General features: G+C 33.5%; 1 protein-coding gene across 4 annotated transcripts in view; it reads right to left on the reverse strand.

The window, feature by feature from the left end:
- Positions 1-27,495, reverse strand: part of LOC129951096 (nephrin-like) — a 556,044-nt gene that overhangs the window by 187,407 nt on the left and 341,142 nt on the right. For all 4 annotated transcript variants that reach the window (XR_008782130.1, XM_056063107.1, XM_056063106.1 and 1 more), the window contains 2 exons: positions 19,544-19,804; positions 18,339-18,535 (listed from right to left, as the gene is read on the reverse strand). Coding sequence is in view for 3 of the 4 variants with exons in the window: in XM_056063107.1 (XP_055919082.1) it covers positions 18,339-18,535; positions 19,544-19,804 (458 nt within the window). In the remaining variant the exon portion in view is untranslated. The remainder of the gene's footprint in view (positions 1-18,338; positions 18,536-19,543; positions 19,805-27,495) is intronic.

Here is a 27,495-nt window from a genome sequence, read left to right on the forward strand (position 1 = left end):
TATTTTCAATAAGCAAGCAAACTTTAACCGTGATTCCTGAACATTTAAGAAAATTGCATTTACGTCATTATTGCACCGGAGGTCCGATTTTTCATTCTTACTTAACAATACAAAAAGTATCAATTTTCTTTTCTAAAAACATACTCGGTGCATATTTCTGTATTTCATTTCCCTTTAAAAACCTCTAGTTAATTATTTTTAGGTACTCTTCGGGCCATACTAAATTTCAGGCGAAATACCTTTGGGCAAAAAATTATTTAACTATTAAAATTTATATTTATATTTAAAATTATAATAAGTTTATTTCCAATTCCACTTTAATAACATTTTTCTAAAAAATCATGTGGATTCATACATTCGAAAATTTTAATTAAATCTTGTGCATAGTTAGTTTTCTTCTAAGTAATAAAGTTCTAAAAATAGCAACTTTTTCTCACAAACATTCTAATTCGAAAAAGTCATCACATGATGGAATAAATCAATTGTCTCATAATACTAAATAAATATCTACTTCTAATAATTCACAAATCCTCTTGATTTTGATATATAATATATAATAGCTAATCAAATTAATTTATTGATTTAAGTCCATTTAATATCCTTTATTCTCATATACAAAACAATACATCTTTATCATAATCCTTGCTTAGGTGTCCTTATAATACTTATACAAAACAATTCCAATATAACATCTATATAAATAAAACCATTCTCGTTTTTTTTTCTGTTTTGTTGTTTCAATAAATTTCTATTATCTTTGATTATCTTATGGATAAATAATGTATCGTTGATTTATAATTATTTGCATTTTGTTTGATAATAATAAATTAATAAACAAAAATAATTCTTTATGGTTCCAATGGAATCACACTTGAGAAATAGATCCTTTGGTTTTTATTTTGATTTGATTTCGTTTGTGTTTTGGTTGCGGTTGGTTTAATTTTATTGTAGGCACTCAATTTATGCTAATTCATTATTTGTTTTTATTTTTGTTGCCCACTTAAAAGAACAGGGCCTAGAATTTGTATTAAAACCTTTGTTGGTAGTTTATAAGGAGATTCAATGGAAATCTTAAGGTTTTTCAAATATATGCTTGAATGGGCTTCCTTCAGTGATCCATTTAAAACCACTTTCTATGTTTTGAGTCGAGTTACATATTTGTTGTTTTTCATTCAATTTTAATGGTTTTTGTAACATTTTTTAAAATTTCCTTCCCTAGATTTTTAAGAAAAACCGATATTTGTTTTATTTAATTTTTCTTAGAAATAATCATTCCAAGCAAATTTCTTTAACCAAGAGGTAATTATCTCCATTAAAAAATATGGAATTATATGTATGTTTTTGTTCTGCATCCTACGCACACAAACTCTGGATATACAACTCTATGAAAGTTTCAATTTCATTCAAAAAGCAAAAGAATTTCAATAACAGAAATTCATAAAATACATTCTATCTTTATTTCAATAGAAAAATCCTATCAGAATTATCTATGGAATCTTTTTCTATCTATTTCTTGTGTTTCTTTTTTTACCTTAATAAAGACAGGACCTCGCTGCATACATATAAAAAAACATTCAGTTCAGATAATTGCAATGATCGTAAGTAAGCTTGTGTTTTTAAAAGCATATGTTCATACATATACGATAGATGCTTTAAGCTTTATTGAAATTAATTAGTATTTAGAAGATATTTTTTTATTCATAAAACTGAATAAAACTATACATTGAGAGTACAAAGGAATCAATGTTCAATATTCATAATTCGACCATAGACAGACATTCGCCCTCGTAGTCATATTATCATTGATAGTAAAATAAAGATACATAAGTATCTTTATATGAAAATAGGTAAAAAGATACAAAGTATTTTTCCTCACAATTTTGTCTGCAGAAATCAGAAGACCAAAGAAATATTCTGAACTGAAACTATAACGTTTTGCATTGAAAATCTATAAATATATCTTTGATAAAAATTCTTTTGAATTATTTATGCATGGGTGGGTAGAAATAGCTATTGGGTTGCTATTAGATTAATCAAATGAGAATTTCACATTCAGATAATATATACTTTCCAATATAGTTTCTAATTTATTTTCTTTGCAACATTGAGTGTTTAATATGCATCTATGTACGTAGATACATCCATTTTAGCAGTATGGATAAGAAATGTTAATAAAATATTGTTAAGAGTTTTAAGCTTTATCTTGGTTATCTGATTTGATCGAAAAGTTTTGATTCATTTAGGTTTTAGGTTTATTTTGATTGATATTGTTTTTGTTTTTTTTTTTTTTAATTTAAACTTCAATCTTTTCAAATGAACTAATTTTGAGTGTCATTTTATTTTTGGCATTCGAAGAAAAATCTACTTTATTGTCATTGATTTCAGAGAGACACAAAAGAGGCTATTACTATACATTTTACAAGTCTGAAGTTGGGTAAGTAGCGAATTATATTAAAGAGGGGAAAACCGTTCTACATTCTTGATGTGCGGTCGAAAAAAGAATATCTTTGCTTTACAATTCTCGACCACGACCTTAATTGAGCTCCAGTGTAAACTCAGGGGTATTTCTGTGTAAGTTATGCTTGAGTTGTGGACGAATATAGGCATTTTAGAAGAAGATGTTAAAGATTTGTACAATATCGTGGGGGAAAACCGAAAGATTTGTTTCGTCACATTGAATATGTAATCACGTAGGTGGTGATTTGTGGTATACTTAACGAGTACTGAAAGCGGATTAGTTTTTTTTTTTGGAAGGAACCTATTAAACTACAATTAATGATCTTGTCGAAAAAAAGCACATAAAAATCAGTAATCAGCGAAATATTTAAATGGATTATAAAGTTGTAGACAAAAGCTCATTTTCAAATTACTGGTAGATCTATATTGCTGCGAAAGTCATAATTCAGGTTATTAAAAACCTTGCGTAAGATGTTTCTTAAGCTAATGATTAATTAAAAAAGGGACATGAATGCAATAAGTTTATATTTAATGGGAAAAGAAAGTATGAACTTTATAAGTACTTGCTTTCTTACAATGCAGGCATTTTCAGAAAGTAATTTTCTTATAGTTTTTAGTGTCAAACTATGCTCAGAGGCTCATTAGTAGTGAATAAGTAAAAGAGCTTAACAGTCCCTTCAAAACTAGAGCTTAGAGACTTACTTTCTTTGTTTGAATAATTTTAAAGGGGACGAGAGGGGACCTACAGTTTAAAGCCAAGTCCGAAAGGCTCATTTAAGCACGCACTTTTAAGGACAAGAAAAAATCTTGGAGGCACTAGCCATGAAAAAAACTGTAGATGGCACAGGCAAGGATTGAACGCAAGTGATAATAAATAAGGTTCATCAATTTTATCATTGATAAGTCGATGAAGAAATATGAAGTCACTATTAACACGCATTTGCTAATGAAATTATGTTAAATACGATTTCCATAAATTTTGTAGAGGAAGTCCATACTTCTGAAGCAACTTCAAGAAAAACTTAAATAGGGATAATTTAAATCCCACGTTTTATAAATCCAAGCATAGAAATTGCTTTATTGTTAATAAGATTAATCTGATTTGCAAATTCTAAGTTGTAACAGAAATGAACAATAAAATCATTAAAAGTAAAGACACTACAGAGCTTTTGCTGCAAAGTACAATAATCAAATAATATACTAACGATTCGGCCTTTAGTAAAATTATAGTCTGGAATTTTGAGGAGTTGAGAAAAAGGCAATTTTTGCCAAAATTTAAAGCTATCAATGTCGGCTTGTAAAAGAATACGATCGTGATTGGACTTTATTATTTTATAAACCTTGGTCATTAGCAAACATGAGAATCTCACTTGAGCGCAGAAATGACGTTACGTCGTCAATACAGTACAGGAAAAACAGAAAAGGACCGAGATGGCTTCCCTGCGGAACACCAGATTGAGCAACAAAAAATTCTTAGACAACTTTTAAATTTCATAAAATGGATCTGTTTTGAGGGTTAGATTCGACCAAAACTAAGTTTGAATAGATTCCGTGGCTAAGTTGGTCAAAAGCTTTAGAAACGATGTCAACTTCATAACATTGTAGTAAATCATTTCAACAAATGTCTGAGAATGTGACGAGATTCAAAACGGTTGATCTTTATTTCATGAAACTTTGTTGCTTTCCACAAATTAGATGTTTCCTTAAAAATGTTATATTCTCGCAAACAACTTTTTGTCTTAAATTTGTATGATGTAAAATAAAAATGTTTCATCATTTCTTAAGACAAAACAAAAAGTTCTTCAATGAATCTTAGCGGCCAATCGCTTGTCATTCTCTTCAGAAATGCTAAATTTAATACCCTTGCGTTTTATCAGAGAAATGTATGGCTTGTTGCCCTTGCTGATGATGAAAACGTTTGTTGCTCTGGTAGCAAACATAATAATATTATCATATTATGATCGAAATATCTTGGATATCTTTTACGGTTGATGACGGCGGGAAGACCCAAATATCTACCTCCAGTAATCATGCACAAGTTTCCTGTGTCGACTTTGGTGTAATCAGTGACTTTGCCGTTGAAGATGTAGTGTTGGTATGTGTTGGCTTGGATCAATGGACCAGGTTATAGCATGGTCTTACCGTCGTCATACATAACCAAGAAGGGAATTCTCTTGGAATTGAGCTGTGTCCTAGAAACCTTGCATTTTTTGTACTTCCTCGGCTCTTCTGATGTGAAACGTCCCTTGACATCATATACCAAATGGAAGTATATACCAGTCTTTTCAATGGTGATGACATCTATGAATGCAGCTTTCCATCAACTTTGATCAAACGCTGAATAACAATATTGGTGACTGTATAGCGAGTAATAACTTACTTAAGACTATTTCTCAAAAAGTTTATCAACTAGAGGGACTCACTCAGTTTGTGTGGGTCAGATATTGGACGAGGAGAGCAAATTCGTTTCAATTTGTTCAACATCCACGCTTTTCGGTGTTGTTAAATGCTTAAATGTTTTGTGCGCAATCTTGCAAGATAATTAAACTTTCAAAAGGTTTAGGAATGCAAGAAAGTTGTTCAAAGGACATGTAGATTTTTAAGTCTGCTTTGTAACTTTTTTTGAATAAATAACTTTTTCGGAGGACCGGCAAAACACTCATATTTTAACACGAACAAAAGATCAAATGCCCTACTCTGTAGCACAAGCCTATGAGTACAGCCAGTTTGCGAAATGGATCGAAAATTATGAAAATATAAACTTCATCAACTACTTCAGGACATTTAACAAATGATTCACGGAAATTAATAAAAGGTTCTTATAAGTGAAATTAATTAGAAAGCCATCAAATTTTTCATTAAGTTGACAAGTTTCCAAAACTTTACAGCTGCCGTTTTCCATCCACTCGGAAAGACACCTGTATGACAGGACTTCAGATGAAATAACAATTTGGACAATATCAAATCACATAATATTATTTTTGAACATTAGGAGTGGAGTTAAAGTGATGAGTAAAAATAAGTTGACATTGTTAAAGAGTTGGTTTTTAAACAAATTACTTCCAAGCACCTTTAACACATTTCAAATATTCATTTTTTCTTAAAATTAAAGCTCACCAAAATGTTTAGTGAATTTAATATCAATACTAGGTCTAAAAAACCAAGTCAACTAAAAATGAATAAAATATTATTGATAAAATTGACCTAATTCCCGCATAACCTAAACCAAACAAAACACCATCTCCCCAAACCACATCTAACAATAAATTTCAAACATTTCAATATTTATTTATCATTATCGCTGTATTGACAAGAAACCCGGAAAACCATCCGAATAAAAAAAAAATAAAAAATAACCACCCGCAACATAAGCCATCTTTTTATCAATAAATCCCATCTGACAATAATAAATCTCACAAAATGACTGGACAAAAATTATCCCGCCTATAAACATGTGACATATGTATGTAAATGTAAATATACATAGAAAAATAAATCTCCATGACGTTTTATACAAATTTTATCTGAACAAAGAAAAAAGAAATAGTCAACAAAATACTACAATCAAATCGAAATCAACCTATAAACCGCATATTTCACTCTCACACGACACATCAGACATCATACATCATACATAGTCTCAGAAGCATCATACAACATCCCTTTTTGATAATACATCTCATATGTGTATAGGTATGTGTATAAATCAGAAAACCAAACACACATTAATTTATTGATGGAATGTCAATTCATCACTTCCGCGAATCGGTTTTATTGAAGAAAATTCAGTGAGCGGAAAAATAAAAATAAATAAATCCAGTGGCAGAATCATCATCCTCATCATCATCATCATCATCATCATCATCATCGTCCTTCGTTGTTCGTTCGTTTTGCCAGGAATAAAAACGCTTTACACACAGAATATAATCATTTTCCTCCTGAGGACATTTCTGATGGTATATGTATGTTTTTTAGGAGGTTGAGCATGAGCAGGGAGCTGAAAGACCCATCAAAACCACATAGCGCCCGATTCGGTGTAGAGCAGTTTCATATAATAGCTAAGTCATGAATTGTAATTTCATTTCTCCCGATCGGAGATTTATTAGCGGCAACAAATCAAAATAACGTGCAACTCTTGGCATCTTTTGGCTGGGTTAAGGTTGGTTTTGCGTTTGATATTTCTTCTTCTTCTTCTGCTTCCTCTCAAACCAACGACAGCAATTAACCAAAAGACGTCAGAATTTAGATATAAAATAGAGATAGGAACTGTGTGTATAGGTATAGGAGGGTAGGTAGGATAGGACTAACCACAAGTAACTTATAGTGATACATCATTGCGGGGTCCATTTCAATTTTATGCAGCCTCTTTCCTTTACATCCTGATGGGAGTTTTGGTCTAGCTCCTGGCTGAATTACAATTACACACTCAAACACACAAACACATACCCACTCATCAACGATAAGTTAGATTTTATAGCATCTGGAGAGATGAAATAGTAACTCAAAAAGATAGCGAACGCGAGTATTTTATGCAGATTGATTGTATAGTCGTATATACTCTGGCTGCTTTGGCTGTAGGACTGGATGGCTGTAGTCAGCGGCGGGATGGTGTAGTGGTGGTTGTGTGGTCGTATTATTTATGGATTCTATCTTCTTGCTCTCCAAAAATGTATCTCTATCTTTCTTGCCACTGAATTATACACGAGGTCATAAAATGTGTGTCCAATTAACGTCAGAAAAAGCAACAAAATAAAGAAGATAATAACGAAAAATGAACAACCAAAAGATTGTGCGGTATATTTTGGGGGCTTCTTAAAATTTTAGTGTGAACAATTGATGTTTTTTTTTTTAAATACGATATTTGATAAAAATATTACGGGTCACCATTTAAGAAGCTTTGGAAAAACAATCATTTTTTACTGTTCATTTATCATTCTCCATCTGAGACCTTTTAGAAAAGTGCTGTGCAGCATATATTTACACAAGTCCGTCTATGAATGATTTTGAACTTAATTCACGTTTTTTTTATATTGCGCGCGCACTAAAGGGGTTTTGAATACCCTTATAATGATTATACACAGTGCGAGCAACTAGAAAAGGAGGATAGGGTTAGAAAGGAGAAACCGATGCACATTGATTTTGAATGCCTAAACATTGTAATGAGTGCGAAATATTGAGTCTGGTAAAGCATTCCACATTCGTGTAGTGCGGCTAAAGAAAGAATCTCTGTACTTAACAGTACGTCCGAAATCGGGCTCAAGGGTAAACTGATGGGCATTTCTAAAAGAACGAGTATTACGGTTGATTTGTTTGAGGGGAGGAATGCAACTGGTTTTTTATTAGCTTATGGGAGCAGCGATAAAATAATGAGAGGCATGAAACCTTACGACGGTGCTCGAGAGATGCAAAAGTTTCAGTTAGACAACGGTCACCTATTATTTTTAGAGCTCTCTTTTCACCTGCGCAAATATGGGAATTGTACTCAAGTTTTGGACGAATATAGGCTTTAAAAATTATAGCCATATTAGAAGGGGTAAAAAATTTCTTGCATCGTCCTAGGAAACCTAAACACTTAGCAGCATTTTTGGCGATGACAAATATTTGATCACTCCACAACAAGTGGCTATGTTTGTAATGCACATACCTAAGACTAATAGTTTTCCAGTCTCCTCGATACAAGTACCACTTATGGAAAGTGGCATTGCGGGAAAGTTACGCTTTTGCGACAGTAGACAGCATTGAGTTTTTGAAGGTCTTAAAAACTAAGCTTTAAATGAATTTTAAGGGTTACCAAACGATCTGGTTTTGGATCAAAGGTTTCGTAATTTTTTTGTTGCAAAATTGATAGTCCTACAAAGATTTAGGATCTCGAAAATTGAAAGGCAATTTTATACAAACACATTTTTTTAAGGGTATATCAAAGCCTCAACCTTTGATTGGACATAAAGGTAAGGTTAGGTTGAAGAGGATGGCAGGTATCGAGTAGAATACATTTTTATACCACATCAATCTTGAGTTTTCTTCTGAATTCTATGAAATCAATTGGAATTACTTATGAAACGTGAAAGACTTATTATGTTAATCTTTGAAGCCGTTAAGGTCGTTTTAAAAGAACTCTCGTAGGTAGGTAATTTGTTTTGAGCAAAAGTTTCTGCAAAAGTCATTTGGGAATACGATTAGTCAAGTGGCGTGCTTTTTTTACTAGGCATTGCCTGTTTACACGTCAATAATCTAGCTTATTTTCAATCTGCTTAAAGATATCAACACCTTGAACGATTGCAGGAAAACGTTTTAGAATGGGTATAGTTCTTTACCATACATATTTGGCAAGTTCATCAGTTTTACAAAAACCTGGGATTTCTCTACGGGACGTGGGATGTTGTCCCGACCAAAATCGATCAATCAGTATGGACTGTTATAAAGTTTCGAAAGATTCAGTGGCAGTTTAAATGTCTGAGAAAATCTGAATATTAGATGTCGATATCATGTTTTCCTGAAGTCTTAAGAATTAGACTACTTTTATTGCCAAAAATTTGGCCTGAAACACGATACTGTGATTGGGAAGGCAAAAAACAAGAGACTTAATTTTAGTCGTTCAAAGAACACGACTTGACCAACCCTTTTTCAATTGAAAACGGTTATGCTTCGCTAAAATTTCGTTTTAAAATTTTTTAAAGTCTACCAATCCTTTACCAAAAAGAATATTTTTTCGACTTGAAGAACATATAGGGTTAACTTATAAGGAGGTTTATTTTGGTATTGAAAAACTTAGTATTTTCGATGATGAATCAAAGTATTTAAAAATAAAATAATTTAGTTGGGGCATCAATCCGCAGAGACTTGCAACTCTTACCCATTCATGTGTGTGAGTAATGTTGTCAGGAAAAGAGGGGACCCACGGATTTCTGCCGAATTCGAACAGCTAATTGGGATGGAACTATCATGAAGAGAATTAATACTATTGAAAAAGCTTTATTTTACACAGGCAGGGATACAACACAAGACCGTTACGTTACGGGTACCTTTTGATATATATTTTATTTTAAAGGGGAACAGAATGATTTTCATCTGTAAGGTCTTAAATCGATTGTGGAGTGCTGGCATTTATTTTATCTCTCAAATTGGCCCAAAGAAAAATTCTAAAATGTGTTGAATCACAAGATCTTGTGACCAATTGGGACTTCGTTTTTAACAGCCATTTTTTGGTTTTTCGAGCCCCAAATGTGATAATTCTACTTATTTTTGTAGCTTCCTTAACTAGCGTAACCACTTATGATAATTTTTCGATAAAAATCAGTTTTAATTTTGATTCATTTCAAGAACCTAAACAGCAAAGATACGACGTTGCTGATGATCCACAGTCTGGAGCATTTGTATGTTGGCGGCACTTTAAAAACCATAGGGCTTAAGTTTGTACGCAAAATTTGGTGTAATGTCGTTTTTGGAGTGGTTAATTCTAAAGATTGGCAACACAAAGTTTTACATCACTAATATTTTCCTTTTCGATACTTCACATCTCTGACAATGTCCAACAACTTATGTCTATTAGTTTCAAAATTGTCAGTGGAGAAGATGCTGCTAAATAATACAAAAGGATTTTAGTTTTGCGAGGATTTTTTAGTGAATTTTCGTTCAACTTTTATCAGTGGCATTCATTTTACTTTCCCAAAGATGACAGCTTAAAAATGAAACCTCTTATTAGAAATTTGAGAACGATTCAAAAATTGAGAAAAATGAAACCTCTTATTAGAAATTTGAGAACGATTCGAAAATTGAGAAAAAAGGAAACATACAACGGTCACCCTAACACAGTTCTTAAACCGACTAAATATGATAGAATTCAAAAACCATAGATAGCACTATCTTAACTCAATCTTCGATGAATCTATTTATTTACGATTCTATGGTTAAATTTGTAAATCTATGATCTCTTAATGTTTTACTCTGTTGAAACATATTTTGTTATAAATATGAAACGAAGGGGCGGGGGAGAGGGGCACGTTTTTGAAAAATAACTATAAACGATAAAGAAGGATGAGAGTGTACGTGAAGTTTGTGTAGCATGCTTCAGTACATAAACATATGAATGTACGACTTATCCTCGTCTAGTGTTCGTTTGGGTGTTTTTATTCCTCTTTTAATCCCTTGTTGAGTTTATTGAGTGGAACTTTAGGTAAAATGAGTATAACTACTCAAGAGAAGAGAGATAAAGATAGATATGATTTAATTAATTAGTGTCATCATGTTGTGTAATACAAGGCATAAGATACACGTCACATCAAAAGATACAAATCCGACATCAAGCCATCAAGACCGGATTTAAGTGCTTCCAAAATCCCAACCCTACAATCACAACCCTCTCTAACCAATATATAGTCCTTCCCTCCATCCTACCTTCTTCGCTTCCTCCTCTTCATCATCTGTGTACCACACTATCAGACCACTTTAACTTCATATATGTATGAGGATATAAATATACATGTAGATATATGAGTGCTAGGGAAGGTGTATTATAAGTGTAATTTATGTACATCTGTGGAAACTATGTTGATTGATTCGAATAAATCATGATGATGTGTCACGATAATGGAGAATGAATTAGTTGGATGTGCTTTATTCATTTATGTATGTATGTATGTTGGTAGGGAAGGCATAAAAGGGGATTCAGCTTGAGATAAGGAGGAAGAGAGTAGACGTCGACGACTATGACGACGACGACGCCAAGGGTGACATAATGGGTAAAATTAATTTCAAGCGATTTTCATCAGAGGTAATTAGTAACGCAAGAAAGAGAAACACAAAATATGAGTATACATATGTATAAAGATATGTGATGCTGCCGCGGTTGAAGTGGTGACATTAAATTTTAAAATGTTAAACAAAGTGAAAGAAAAAAATATATACAGACAGATTTTTTGATATTCTATTGATTCCTTCTTAACCTCTAAAACCTCTGGCTGTCTACTCCCGATACGCCTGCCATCATCATCCAAGCACCTCTGTGGCACATTGTCACTCACTAATTGGTTTGGTGTTTACTTTTCTACTCTTGTCTTCGAATCTTTTGACAAATTAAGGATTTTGTTTTATTTTATGTTAATAATGACTTTGATGATGGAGGAATAGAAAAAGAAGAAGAAGAAGAAGAAACAACAAAGAATCATCTAAAAATAGAATTATACCTTAAAAAGTGGCGCCCAACAAAACGAATGGATGCTATAATTATTATTTATTGATTGTTTTTTTTGGAATGTTTTATCTTCTAGGGATTCCACTAATAGACAAATATTGTCACTTAACAAAAATAAAAAATTGTTTAATTGATATTAAAGAAAAATTGATGGTATTTGTTATAGGAAAAAGAAATTAGACCAATTAAGTAAACAAATTTATTAATTTGAAAGCGAAATAATAGAAGAGAAGCTATTATTTTAAATTGCTTATGGTAAATATAAATTTAGCATCATTCTAGAGATAAAAATTGCTTTTAAGATTTAAATTAAGTTAAAATTATAACATTGACAAAAAATATCGATTTGTAAACTTGTAAATTGTATTGGACTTTTTAAAAGTAGTATGCCAAAGCCATGACCGTTTGATCATTAGAAAAAGAGACAAATGTTGGAAAAGAGGTGTCGTTGTACATGTTCATTGCTTTTGAATACTTAAACTTTGTAATTAATTAAGGGAAAGATAGAGCGAGGCAAAGCATTCTACATTCGCGCAGTACGGTTAAAGAACAGTTCTCTGTACATCATAGTGCGGCCATTTTTAACCTCAAGTGTAACCTGATGGGTATTTCTAGAAGCGCGAGTATTACGGCTAAATTTTTTTGAAAAGAGGAATGCAATGAAGTTCTTCACTAAAGCATGATCCCTTAAATTATCGGTAAACAAGGGTTAAGCAAATGTTCAAGTGACATAATTCAATTCATTGTGTTGTTATTACCAATAATTATAAAGGTCTTTTTTGAATACTGTATTGAAGGCTTAAGTTAATTTCTTTAGGTACCATCCAATAAATATGAGTTAAACACAAGTTTTGGTCGTATTTAAGTTTTGTAAATTGTAAATTGTAATTGTAGAATTTTACTTTTAATATTGAAATATTCTTACAGAAGTTCTAGTTTTACAATTATTTTGGAAATACAATTTTAAATACAAAATATATTCTTGTTAAAAAAAAAACGGCCAATAGAAAAAAAATCAAAATTCAAAGAACTTATAATGTTCAAATGATGTTAGACAAAATCTTATATGATTATTCCTCTAGGAAATACTGGGATTCTTCCAGTTGACTTTAAAAATGTAAATCAAGAGTAGCATCTCAGCAAGAGTAAGTTCCCAAATATTTATAACATCAATCCTTAAAAGACATGTCTGAAATTAGTAAATACAGGCCAAACTCTTTTAACTGTCCTGTACTCCTAGGCTTCTAGAACAAGTTGTTCATGATAGTTCAAACTTTAACTGCATGAATACTATATGTATCAACTTTTTGGTTTTATGCGAAAACGTTCTACGGTTGGTATTATTAAGGAACTAAGGAATTTGGTCAAGAACTCAAATATATTTATACTCATAATTGTAAAGCTTTTGACTAACTTTCTCATGAAACCATTAAATTTTAGCTGAGTTTATTTGGTTTCCTCCTTATTTCAGCACATGGATTTCTTTTTACCTTCAAAATGGTCTTATCAAGTCAAATTCAAAAGTTCCTACTCTAAACTATTTCATTGCCAAATCCACAATACAGATCTCTTTAAAAGTATGTACGCAGTAGCTAAGAAAAGCTTTAAGAAACTCTGTCTATCCAAGAAGAGGAAACAACTGGAGGAAAAAAATGTTGCTATCTTGAATTTATCAAAATCTTTTGCAGATTTTTGGAAAGCCGCTAAAACTATCACTGGAAGAACCAACACAATTTCAGCAAGCGTTTAAGCTCCTTGATCATTTTAAGAGCCTTACGCACACTGCATCATTTTTTTTAGTGATGATTTCTTAGATGTTTTTTTTTTTTTTGAATTCGTAGCCGCCTTAACAAAAGAATATAATATAATATTTTAGACAGCAACTGTTTCTGCAAGCTTGAAAAGGGCAATTATATATCCACTACACAAAAAAGGATCATATGATAATCCCAAAAATTACAAAGGCATCCCTTTTTTTAATACATCGGCAAAGCTATTTAGTGCCCTGATTTTTAATCAGGACTTCTCCAGGGTAGTCACTTTGGACCTCTACTCTTTATCTTAGCTATCAATGATGTGTCTCTTTGTGGACGATATAACAATATTTTAATCTTTGCGGACTATGTGAACGTCTTTGAGCATGCAAACGATCTATTATAACTTTATGAGGATATTAACAGTTTTGTTATTTAGAGTAAATAGAATAGGCTTACTCTTAACCCAATTAAATGTGAGGCATTAACTCTCTCTAAATTTAAAGATCTTTTAGTTGTTCTTAAATTATATACTCGATTTCGCGGAGCATATTAATTTGATCCTATCAAGAGTTTCAAAATCTATTTAACACTTTGGTCCACCGCTATGCAACCCTTGTAGGAAATCCTTTTTACGAGATCCACAAGAATGGGATAAAATCTGCTGATTGCGACTTCATAAGATCCATCCTAGGAGGGCTACCACGTATGATCCTTGCAACTTGCCTCCTTATGAAGACCAGAGAGGGATTCTCAGTCTCTATTGCAAAGGAGGGTTAATAATGATATTAACCTTTAACTGGTGTAATTAAAGCACCTGAGGTAACCAAAATACCCGTGGTTCACAATTATAGCATTTTTCCTAATATATAGCTTTTAAGAAGCTTTCTTGCGCAAAGATCTAATAGTGTATAAAAGGACATAAGAACTGCTTAAACGGTATCTTAACGAAATTTTATTTTAAACTTTACTAGAAAAAAAAGAATCAGATAGTTGGCATTAAATACAATTATGTAAAAAGGACAAATGGTCTTAGTTTTTCTTCAGTAATGGACTACTTTTAAGCTAAGACTGAGACTGGTTTATGTAGTTTTGTTCACTCATTTTGAAAAACTGTAATATCCAAACCAAACCAAGTAAACTATATTAATTTAGACTAGTATTTTCTTCCATATTAACCTCATAGAATATTCATATGTAATTAAGTGGCGCCCAACAGAAACCATTTCGTTTGAATTGAAAACCAATTTAATTTAATTAACATATCAGATACGATGCAAGCAAATGGTTTCTAATTTAAAATAATGCACATATTCTCTTTTTATATCTTGAGTTTCTTTTTAATAATTCTGAGAAAACAACCAAACAAAAGAAAAGGATAACATGGTTTTCTCAAGACTTACCAAATTGAACAGGGGGTATGTTTAAAAATACTTCTTGTACTTCTTTGTAATTGCTTACATGAGTCTTATGAATTAGCTGCTATATGTGTACAAAAAGAATAATGCACGCAACAACATAGAGTTACACAATACAATTATTCTTATAGTTATGTACCTTACCAACCATACATATATAAGTCTGGCATCAAACAAGCTGATATTGAAATAATTCTTGTTTAAAGTGGTTCCGACAACAAAACACTATAAACATAGGTAGTAAAGTCCCTGTTCTTTCTTTGCTGCCACTGTGTTTTCTGTAAACAGTCATTTCTAATATGGGTACCTATGGAGTTAAGTATATAGTCTCACAAGACATATCATATTAGATACACCAAACCATCAGGATTCATACTATGGTGTGTATACACAACTCTCGATGGGGTACGGGAACTTATCTATAGATACTCTCTGTGATGTAAGGTATTTCTGACAACTGTATTGGATGTTCTTTCAGCAGAGATTGATGCAAAAGCGTGTGTTATAGCAATTTTTATCTTATAGCTACCTACATCCTTGAGTATATCCTGCTGATGGTTGTCAGCAGATGGCTAAATGCTGTGATGGAAAGAAATAGAACTCCTCCTTTTCCGAGTTCTTATACGCAATCCAGTGGAATTGTACATTGAATTCGACTTCATATATTTCTACCATCATTTCATACGTATGTTTATATCTTTTCGTCTTACTGCAACAACAACATCAAATACTACAACAGGAAGGTTGCGCAGCATGTCCTTACGGAAGGTTATATACATACCTATGTACAATATTGAATTCGCTTCCTACAGACACAATATGCCATTTTTATAAGAAGTACAGATGATGCATCCTTGATCGTATACCCAGTACACATACATATACATACAAATGTACATATATGTTAGGTAGGTACATATCAGAAAATTAATTTGTTTCTTTGTAGAACATTTTCTTGGTATTTTTGCAATATTTTTTTGTTGCATGATTTCATTGTGAGAACAAAGACTTTTGTAATCCTTGCACTTGCAGAAAAGTCATTTATAAGTGTATTGGTAGACGAGTTAATCTTTGAAAACCTGATGCCTTACAGTTTCTTTATATATTAAATTTGATATACATTTGCATGTATATACTGAAGCTTATAAATGATAACTGATTAGAAATTCCTTCCTGCAGATATCGATATACCTTAGACATGATTGGTCTCGACTCCATAAACATTGAATATACCTTCCTATAGACTTCCATATATGTTATATATGAGTTAGATTCCAAGACTTTACTTTCGATTTTAAAAAAAGTCAAATTCTTAGTTTAATTGCTTTTCCAGTTAATCATTGAGGAAGGATATTTCCAGAAAAACTTACATAAAGGGTACAAATAAGAAGTCTGGGCAGTTGATATTTCAAATAGGGCAGGTATAGAAAAATAAACCTGATAGATCAATACAATTCATGCTTAAGGCATGTTCTTAAATGTCTTGATTGAATGATGTATTGAACTTTTTCGACAGACATTTAACTTCAAAAAAACCTTTGGCTGGTTTGCTACAATTTCAAGATTGTAAGCATTTTGCTTTGTTCCTTGACATACAGAGTGAAGATGAGGGAAAAGTTATGAAAGATGAATGGAAAGAGTTATAAAAAGTAAACTTGACAGTTGATAGCGCCAATATCGATGCAGCTACATCTGTCAAATTAGCTTTCTGCCATTATTTTATACGTATTTTTAAATAATTATGACAGGACAAGGCTTTTCACAAACCCCACACTAAATAAAATGGTTCAATCAAATTGGATATTCTGTTAGGAAAAATTTCCGCTGATTATTGGTTCCGTAAACAATCAACCAATATTCCGACTGCAACGAAAACAAGACCTACCATAGAAGAAAATTAACAGCCATTCGATTGCCCGTTGATGAGAAGAAGTTGGACTTTTTAGAGACCAGGACTTGTAAAAAATGTCATTGGCTTAGGAAACGAAAACAAACGATCAAAGCAATGAGCCAATAATTTCAATCGAAAATTCGTGTTCAGAATGGAATGAGCACTGGCAAAAGGCGAAAGTTTTAAGTCAGTGATTAGAAACTTTAGGACATAATAGGAAAACAAAGGGCACCAACGAATTTTCGTATCGATGCATGCCTTCGACTTCGATGAATTTCTCTTTCGTAAGATTAGAAATTAAACTGTGGACCGTTCAATAAAAGTAGTGTTGGATGGGTTCAAGTCTGGGAAACACAAAATAAATACTGGTGTACCCCAGGGCTCTGTTCTGTGTCCGACACTCTTTTTAATTTGTATTAATGATCAACTGTCGAAAACTTCTGCTTTTCTGACGATAGTTTCTTCAGCTCTTCATGTTTATTTTAAGATTGTCAACATTGCTCTTCGGGTTTGGATCTTCAACGGCAATGTATGATAAGCTTATAAAGGTCTGATCTAGACAGCATGTTAAATAGGAAATCAAAAATCGAGTACAATTTAATGCGTCGAAAACTTAACCCTGTTTTCTGTCATTAAAACACAATTTAATATATTTGCCACTATCCATTGGTGATACTTGCATTAAAGGGACTGTAAGTTTTGAAATTCTCAGCAAGTGTATCTCCAATCAACTCTTTTGGATAGATCACATAAGAGATGTCGCCAAATTGTGTCAGGATATTCGAATTTCATAAGGCGATGCAATAAGTGTATCTCCCTTCTTATTTGGCTGTTATCCATAAAACTTATATACGCGTCTAAATCTTGAGTATAACTCCCATCTTTGGTATGTTGCTCCTGTAACATACTTAAGTCTCATGGACAGTATTGAAGGTAGACCATTCAAATTGGATCAGTGATGATATCATCGTTAAATTATTTACTTCACTTGAACTCCGTCGTAAAGTTTCTTGTCTCACATTTTTTTAACGTTACTTTAAGGGATTATGATTCAGAGAAAAGAATTAATACTCACACCTCAATTCCAACTTTGGTTGTACTGTCAAGTACAGAGATTCGTTCTTTAGCAGTACAACGCGAATGTGCAATGCTTTTCAGCTCTTTGTCTTTCCCAGCCATTGCAATATTCAGAAATTCAAAACCAATGTAAACCGGCATCACCTTTCAAACCCTCTCTTTCAAGCTTATCAAAAATACCCATTATGTGATTCCGAACTATTTGTTTTACTTTTAAAACTAGTCACAACGAACTCCTCAACGAAGTTCTATTCTATAAACATAAAGACAACATTATGTAGATTTCAAACCCATACAAAATTTGATGCCATCCTAACTGACACTTCGTTTTATTTAAATTTGAATAAATCAAGCTTTATGAAAAACCATGTACAATATTCAAAAGATTAAACTATGACATGAGGTCAGGTCATCCGAGCTGCCATTTTAGATTTCTGACAGAACAAAGACCACAAAAAGTTAACCTCTGACTATGTACACAAACAGAAATACACATGTATATGTACTACAAACAAAATATTCAGAAAGCAATTTAATTTTTGTGTACTTACAGTTAACATTTAAGACGACATTTGTCTCCAGACGTTGTCCCTCTGGCATGGCACGATTCCAAACAACGCATTTGTACTTGGCACCATCATCATCACGACGCGGCACAATCGATAGTGTTGCGTTAGTTTGAAAATCTTTAGAACCACCCTTTTGTAAGGGTGCTTGTAATGGAACTGTACTTCCATCACGATACCATCTACAAAAAAAAAAATAAAATAAAAAATGGTTTAAAAAAAAAATATGCAAGGATGACGATGACGACAATGTTGGTTTTCTTTATTTTCCTTTCTCACATCAGCCAACAGTCTAGCCAACATCACAAGATCTTCAACACACAAACAAAAACCACAATTTTCTTTCATATTACTTTACTTTAACATCATCAGGACAGGACGAAGGACGATGATATGGAATATGTACGTCTAAATGTGTCCTCTCAACCGCATGGTTTTTCTCCTTCATACACAGTAATTTTCAAAAAGCACCAAAACACAAAACAAAAAGTACAAAAAAAAAAGAAAATGAAAATTATTTTGGACACATTTCTAAAGGACGAACAAAAAAGAAGCCAACAAGGAAAAGATATTCCAAGGACTCCATGTGCCAAATAATATGGCAGAAAGGCGAGACATTTGTTCCTTGTCCGATTGCGGACGTGATAAAAGCCTTAACATTGTCTCTGTGTTAAAGCTTTAGTTTGGGTCGTCCTTTTACTCCACGTACAATATACATCTCCATGGATGGCGGTAACATCACATCCAAATGGCATATATACAAGCCACACTGAAGCTGAAGCTGAACATTGTGAAGCTGAAGGATGGTGGCTCTGGGCTGATGCTGTCTATGTATTAAGTGACACACAAGACACAAAAACACCAACACCAAAAAAAAAACGTCAAATTGTCGGAGCGTGTAATTAAACAAACGCGCAAGCATTCTTCCTTCATTGTGTCATCATCATCATCGGGTTCTTCGTTCAAGTCGAGTGTGATGCCAAAGCGTTGGGTGACGGCGGGATTGGTGGCAATTGCCAACGATATCACGGAAACGTGGTTGATGCCCCAATAAATTCTGCATTTTGTCATCATTCAACAAAAACACAAATATCGATTCAATTGTTATAAAAGTGTGCCACAGTCAAAAAAAGGATAAAGAAGAAAAACCAACATCACCGAAATGCTTCTTCTTTCAATACGATACTTACGTTATCGTTGGATCCGGTGATCCTCCAATACTGCTACATGTCAATTCTACTTGCTTATCTTCAGTTGCAACGGCATTGTTACCTGGCGACACCATTGGTGGATGTGGCGGTGTCAGAACAGTTAAATTATAAAATTCTCGATGAACATCGGCGCCAGTACCCTTAGCCTTGATACGACACTCAAATCGTCCATTGTCTTGATTATAGGAAGCATTTTTAATTTGTAAATCGTAGATTCCTCTTTCCGGACGAAAATCCAATCTGAAAAAAAAACAAAAAATGTGTTAAAACTTAATTTCAACAGGCATAAGGTAAAATTTAATTTTTGTTGTTGTTTAAGGAGAAAAATAAAGACAAATTTTCAATGAAATAAAAATAAAACAAAAATTGATCCTTGGCTTGAAGTATGTTCAAGAAAAATGTTAAGGATATTTTTTTTATATTTATTTGTCTAACAATATGGAGCTGTCGTTTTCAAAAAACAAAACAGAACAAAATTATAGTGAAGGTATTTATCCTTCAAGAACAGACACAAAAACAAATATACTCGTACCACCAACACACAGAAAGTCCAAGTTTAAAATTATTATCAATTTTATTTTTCTCATTGAGTGCTTTTCTTCCATCTTGTGAATTTCTCACTCTCTTTAATTTAATACATAACAAAAAGAGGATAAAAAGGTTTTCTGAAGAAAAACACAAGACAGAAAGAATAAGAATAAAATAAAATCGATTTTATAAGGATAATTCGAAAAAAGGAACATTTCAACTGGAATGAAAGCCAAAATGTCTAAAATTTTGATACAAAAGTGATTTATTGCTCTGTCAATTATTTGGAATGAAAAGAATTATATATCTATGTATGTACGTGTGTTTGTAGGTATGTAAGTATAAACGCTTCGAGAACTTTACGATTCGAAATAGAAGAATTTTAAAACGGTTTGACTTGACCGAACGAGCGAACGACAGGACGATAATATATATTTTTATTATGGCAAGTGATGGCAATTGGGAGGTGTGAAATGTTTAGAGGGAAATAAAATAAAAATAATGAAATGAATTTGATTTCTTGACGGTCTGGCGCTGTCATAACTGATGGTAAGGCAGAGTCCTTTTTTTTATTTTTTTCAGAAAACAATTAATTAATTAGTTTGAGTTCTTGGAACCCTCGATTTTTGATTGTTTAAAGTGAAGAATTGAAAAGAGTGCAGCTGAAATGATTGGTTTAAAAGTGGTGAAGGAGTGATTGATATTTTCACTTACTTATGGTTCAGAGAAGAAAACATTATTCGAAGACGAAACGGTTCAATTATTTCATTTACAAAAGACATGATTTAATTACAAAAAAAAAGGATATAGCTCGTCATTTTCACTGAGGGTAGAACGGGTAAATGTACAAGACCATGACGTTACATATTTTTGTTAATAAATTCTTAAAGTCAATCATATTTAAAACAATTCCAGTCGATGTTAATTAAATCAATTAAACCAAACATTTGTTACTAAAGGACAAATTTTAACATTGATGAAAATTGGTACAGACATTGAAGACATCGTTTTTAAGAAGTGGCAACAAGTTAATAAACATCCCAAGTGAGTATTAAAAGGTTTAAAGTTGTTTTGTCTGTTTTAAGACTTTAAATTTTGAGCGATATTTTATTTGTATTAAAGCAAAAAAAAATATAAAACAAGTAGATAAACAATACATTTTTAATAATCAAAACATCGTACCAATATTTTTGTTTAAGGATCTTAATAATGAGTTGTCCATTTTGTGGTTTCAAACTTACTTACTTAAGGTGGCATTACAGTCCTGTGTGAACTAGGGCCTCACCCAACAAACTTCTCCATCTAGCTCGGTCCCTAGCTACAGCTTAAAGCAGCTCGGCATTCAAGCCATCTGCTCCAGCGGCTTTATTAGACTTCAACTTAGATATGGCAATCTTTACTTCGTTTAAGTCGGGGGGACGGGATTGTTGGCTTTCGTCGTCTATATTGAATGGGTCATCCTGCCTGACAGCGGAATTCAGTTCTTTGTCGCCGTTATACAGTCTGCAGAAGTGGTCCTTCCATATCCTCAGCATTGACTGCGGTTCCACTATGATGTTTCCACTTTCGTCTTTGCAGCCTTCGGTTCTAGGTTTATGTACCTGTGAATTTCGTTTCACCTGTTCATAAAACTTTCGAAAATCATTCCTGCTTTTATACCTCTCAACATCTTCGACCGCACGCTTCTCATGCTTCTTCTGAGAAGTCGGCGTTACTCTCTCCTCTTCTGCTCATAGAGCTCACGAGCAGCTCTCGTCCTTTAATGCAGCGCCGCTTTGTGTACCTGTTGTTTGGCTGCATTTGCCTGCCGACATTCCTCATCAAACCAGGGGTTCCTTGTTGGTGGCTATTTGAAACCCAGCACATCAGGGGCGGCTTCTCTAATTGCATCTTGGCAATGTTGGCACTGGTTTTCGATACATTGTTTTGGCGGCAGAGAACTTCGAGAGAGGTTACTTCTAACTCGGTCGGAAAAGGATTTGGCGATCGCTGGTGATTGTAGCCGTTCGACGTTGTACCTTTCTCCGAGCACCACCCTGTTTCGCCTTGGGTCTGGAAATCCGAAGTGCTACCTTGGCTACAACGAGGTAGTGGTCCGAGTCGATGTTAGCTCCTCGGAAAGTTCGTACATCCATAATGCTGGAAGCGTTTTTGGCGTCGATCGCAATGGTCAATCTGGTTGACGGTGGATTGATCTGGAGAAGTCCAAGTCCCTTTATAGATGTTGAGGTGTGGAAAACGCGTACTGGCTACCACGACGTTTCACCCCGCAACAAAATCTATGAGCCTAAATCCATTGTCGGAAGTGTTGTCGTTCAGGCTGTTCTTCCCGATTATTCCACCAAGGATGTCTTCCCTTCTTAGCTTGGCATTAAAATCGCCCAGGACTATTTTAATATCGTAGCTAGGGCATTGCTCATATGTTTTGTCTAAGAGTTTGAAGAACATATCTTTGGTGTTGTCGACTTTCTCTTCTGTGGGGGCGTGCGCGCATATCAGGCTAATGTTGCCGAATTTAGCCTTGATGCGTATGGTCATGAGGCGCTCATTGATGCACCTATAGCTCAAGACTTCTTGCCTAAGTCTGGCTCCAATGACGAATCCGCATCCAAATAAGCGCTGTTAGTTTTCGTGGTAGCAGTCACCATAGTAAATATTGCAGTTTTTCATCCTCTTTTTTCCCGGCCCATCCCATCGTATTTCCTGGATGGCGGTGATATCTGCTTTATATCGTTCTAGGGCCTCCGCTAATTCTTCGGCCGCACGTGGTCTAACATTCCACGTGCATATCCGAAGTTCGGTGTCCTTTATTCGTTTGCGTTGGTTGTCAACAGTAAATCCGTCCGTATGTGGTTTCAAACGTGAAAGCAAATAAAACACATAAAATAATAGTTTTTAAGAAGTTTTTTTTGTATTATAAAGTTTAAACGTTGCCATTTAATGTAAAGCACTTCATCATTTAAATGACCACCACGCGAACTGTTGCAAGCATCGATTCTTTTGAGTTAATTTTCTACCACTTTTTGGCACATATTGAACGGTATATCAGCCATAACTTGAAGAATGTTGGTTTTTAAGTGGTCAAAAGATAAAGGTTTATCTGCATAAACACGGTCTTTCGCGTCGCAACCAGAAAAAGTCCAGCTGTGTCAAATAGCATAATCTTGGAAGCCAGTTAATATCGCCACGACGATAAATTACGGAGACAGGAAAAATTGAAACCATATATTCTTCCAAAGTAGACAAACAAATTTGATTATCATTTGACCATAACGCTCCGAATTGACGGTGATGGTCGTTCCATCGTCGTTTTCGAAGAGCTGCACCAAACAGTGATTTTTTGGAGATGTTATAGCATCTGGACAAACTCAGCAGATTTCAACGCATTTCATGTCTTTGCATAAGCGGAGCGTTAAGAACCACACCCTTAGAAGCGTTAGACACTCTCCTCCATCTGACACCCCTCGAATTATTCAGCATAAAAGTGGCAGCGAGTACAGCTATAAGACTCAACGCCTCGTCTCAATGGACCAACAACAATGTGGGGCACTCCATCATTTTGAACCTCTTTGGTTCCATACCAAATTACATATACTACACTATTCAAAAAGCCCAAATTGGAAAAAACTTCAAGGAATCTATTCCTACAGACAAGCTGCTATTAAATCTCTTGACGGTGTCTCAACCAAATCTCAAACGGCCCTTGATTGTCGATCATCTCTTATGGAGATGGCGCAGCAATTTAACATTCACCTCTGTTGGATGCCAGGCCACAGAGACATCAAAACTCATATGGTCTTCACTGGACCTAAAGCGCTCTAAAGACTTCATATTAGCTCTCTAACAGGTGTCCTTACGGAACACTTTCTTATAGACAGACACGCAATACGACTTGGTGTAGCCTCAAATGACTTCTGCAGAAGATGTAGGGACGAGGAAGATGAGGAAACAATCTCTTACTCCTTTGATAAACCCAGTGAACTATCTGAAAAGGATATCAAATATCTTCTTCGCTTTATAACAAGCTCATAAATGGTTCAACTAGTGGGAAGTAATTATCTAGATTCATGTGGTATCACTATGGGCCTTCTCTTTTGGCCTAAGTGTGTGGATTCTGAATCCGCAGACACTTCATCCAAATTCAAAATAAGCCATTATTTCCTTTTTCCTAAGAACAACGTGGAATGGACACATTCTGGTCTTCAACAACACTTACACTTACAGCAGCGACTTTTTGAGTGGTACGAGCGAAACGATGAGGGACATGCCTTATAATATCTGTAACCAATCCAGTCTTTTTAATTTCTTCACAATTTTGAAAACTGCTTCCGTAGTTGATGGATTATGTAAACCATATTCTTCTCTTAAAGCACGATATGTGGCTGTGGCAGAATCACCATTTTTGTAGTAGGTTTTAACAATTTGTATAAGTTGTGCGATAGTTAAGCTATTAATTTTTGTAAATGTCAGACTTTTAACGTGCGTGAAAAAAAATTGGTTTAGCAACTTTGCTTGACAAATGTCAAATTACAACCGAATACTTTTAAAACCTCAAAATGGATTACACATTGTTTGTTTTTTCTTATACAATTAAATACATGAGTTGAAAAGACGTTTCTAAGTCCCTAGAATCTAAACCAAAGGTTTTTAGAAAATGTATGATTCTGTGTTTTCATACGTGGAAATGTTGGAAATACCTTTTTCCTCTACCATATCTCAAGAACCGGCAGAGATTTCGGCTTAAACATATTTTTTTAATATAAAAACACCAACAAATGAAGAAAGGACTCTCCAAGAAATTGATGTGTTTTTTTTACTATAAATAAGTAGAACATTTTACTGACTCCAGTACATGTTTTGACATCAGATAATTTTTTTTAGAAAAATCAAAATTACAATTTTTCTGACAAGAAATAAAAACTTAAAAAAAAAGAATGCACAAAATTGTTGAAAACTAATTTTAGGCACCAATATCTTGATAAAAATTGAAAGTCATGGGTTCATAATTATTTTATTCTTTTAAAAATATTTTTGTTAGCTTTCAGTTCAGTTTTTAGAAAAAAATCAATAGCCAATTTTTTGTTTTTCAAAATTCTAAGCTCTTGACTCAAGAAGGATATTCCCTTCAAACTTTTTGTATGCTAAACAAAATTATTGTGCACATATTTTGTTAAACTTTAAGAAAATGCAAAATGGGATGTTATCAGTGTAGGATCATCCTTGTATTTTTACTTGCCGTATTGTAAGGAGTCTTTCAACAAGTGGTTTCATGTTGAATATACCACTATTTGTATAGCTGTCTTCTTTGAAGATGTCAACTTTTCAAGCTTTCAGTATTTTGAAGTTAGATTTTGAAAAACTTTGCCAAGTTTGTGTGGTTTCTTTACATTACCGAAATTAGAAGTGTGTAATAAAACGACTCGGCGCCTCGCACCACACAAGCAACGAAACTGTCGCAATTTAGCAAGGAAGGTTTCCTGGGCGTAAATCATAGCAACTAGTCTTGTGATCTAACACCATATTTTTTGGCCCCTCCTAAGTAGAATTATTAAGTACTACAACCGTTAACCGAGGCTACCATTTGGTTGTTTGTATATTAATGTAACGATTTGAAGTCCTTAAAGATCAACATTTTCCCTTACAAAAAGTCTACATCTTACTTCCACCACACACGTATTTAATTTATATGTTTATATAATTTTTCGACTTCTAGTTTGTTCTACTTTCTTCCATTTTATTACTGGAAAAGTGTATACAAATCTCTGTTGTACCCTTAATCCTTTTTTTCTGTTGTAAGGAATTAATAACGCCTACATCACCATCCAACTTATTTACGCATAACGTCTTTCTACGCCGACCAACCTCGGCGCAATGTGTTAAGAGTAACGTGAAGATATGAGAAATGACGTAAAAAGTAAAAAAAAGAAGAATTTTATTAACGAGATTTATTAACACCGCATATTATATGACCACTATAATAAAAAACACTCTGTGTAGTTTGATTGAAGACACTTTATATATTTTGATTTTTAACTCAAAAAAATAAAAATTCCAATTTGGATTCGAAATATTGAAATTTTCAAGGAACTCATTTATTTAACTGTTAAAAGTTCTACACAGAACGAAAAAAGTCATCTTACTGACATTTTGGTAGTCAACTTCCAATCGATAACCACGATAGTCAATAGAACAATTCTCGGTTGCCAATTTTGGGATCTGAATTTTTTTTTACCTACTATTTGGTAGTCAATATGTCAACCGTAAAAGTCAATATGGCAACTGCGGTAGTCAATAGAACAACTGCGGTAGTCAATAGAACAACTGCGGTAGTCAATATGATAATTTTTGCTGTAGACCGTAATCAAGTTTGATTACCTGATAGTCAATGTAACAATTCTCGATAATCAATTTTGGTAGTCAATATGACAACCACCGCAGTCCATATGACAGCTGCGGTAGTCAATATGACAATTTTTTCTGAAAATAAGAATTTGGCCAAAGTTCAAGTAGACTATCGATGATTGTTAATATGACAACTTTTTTTTCTGTGAAATGAAAATTTCTTTAAATTCTGTCAGAAGTTAAAACTTAAAAACATCCCTTCAAGCATAGCATAGTTTATAAATTAATAGAGTTGAAAAGTGGCCTTAAAATTAACCAACAATTTCAATAAAAACAATTTTTCAATAAAAACTTTGTATTCATGCCTTAAAATCAAACAGAGCAAAAAGGATTTCAATCAAGTGACATTGAGTGTAGGTAAAATACATCGTAGAAAATAAAGACTTGTATAATACGAAATATGAGTCGAGTTCTTAAATAATACAAAAACACTGGTACCTATCCCTCTCTACTCTACGAAGGTGGGTATAGCGGTATAGGTGGTACATATGAACAGGAACACCACTGTTCGTCGTCATCGTCATAAGCGAAGAGCACGAGTGCAACAGAAAAAGAAGAAGAGGAAGTGGGTATAATTGTTACAAATTATGTTAAGGCTATGTGAAAGGATCTATTAGCCCCCCGGGTATAACAGAAAATGTTTTGTGTTCTCCTCTGATACAATGTGAGTTAGAGTATAACTTTTCTAACAACTTACTATACCCATATAGTAAAACACGAGAACGACAACGATGATGATGGTTGGGTTGGTAGAGTAGAGTAGAGGGACCCTTACGCCTTGTTTGTATGGGTCTAACTACAAACCTCCTTCTATAGCTTCATCGCATCCTGCAAAAAGGATTACAGGATGTTTTATAACTTGTTAACCATTGTGCTTTATATTATTCGTAAAATATCTACATTTATGGTTTTATTATATAAAATTTTTCTTTTTACTATACACCAAAAGAATATAGAATATGGTGTAACTATGTTAAAGGGGCTAGAGTATTGCGTCGTCG

The sequence above is a fragment of the Eupeodes corollae genome, chromosome 3, assembly GCF_945859685.1.
Source record: "Eupeodes corollae chromosome 3, idEupCoro1.1, whole genome shotgun sequence".
NCBI classification, from domain to species: Eukaryota; Metazoa; Arthropoda; class Insecta; order Diptera; family Syrphidae; genus Eupeodes; species Eupeodes corollae.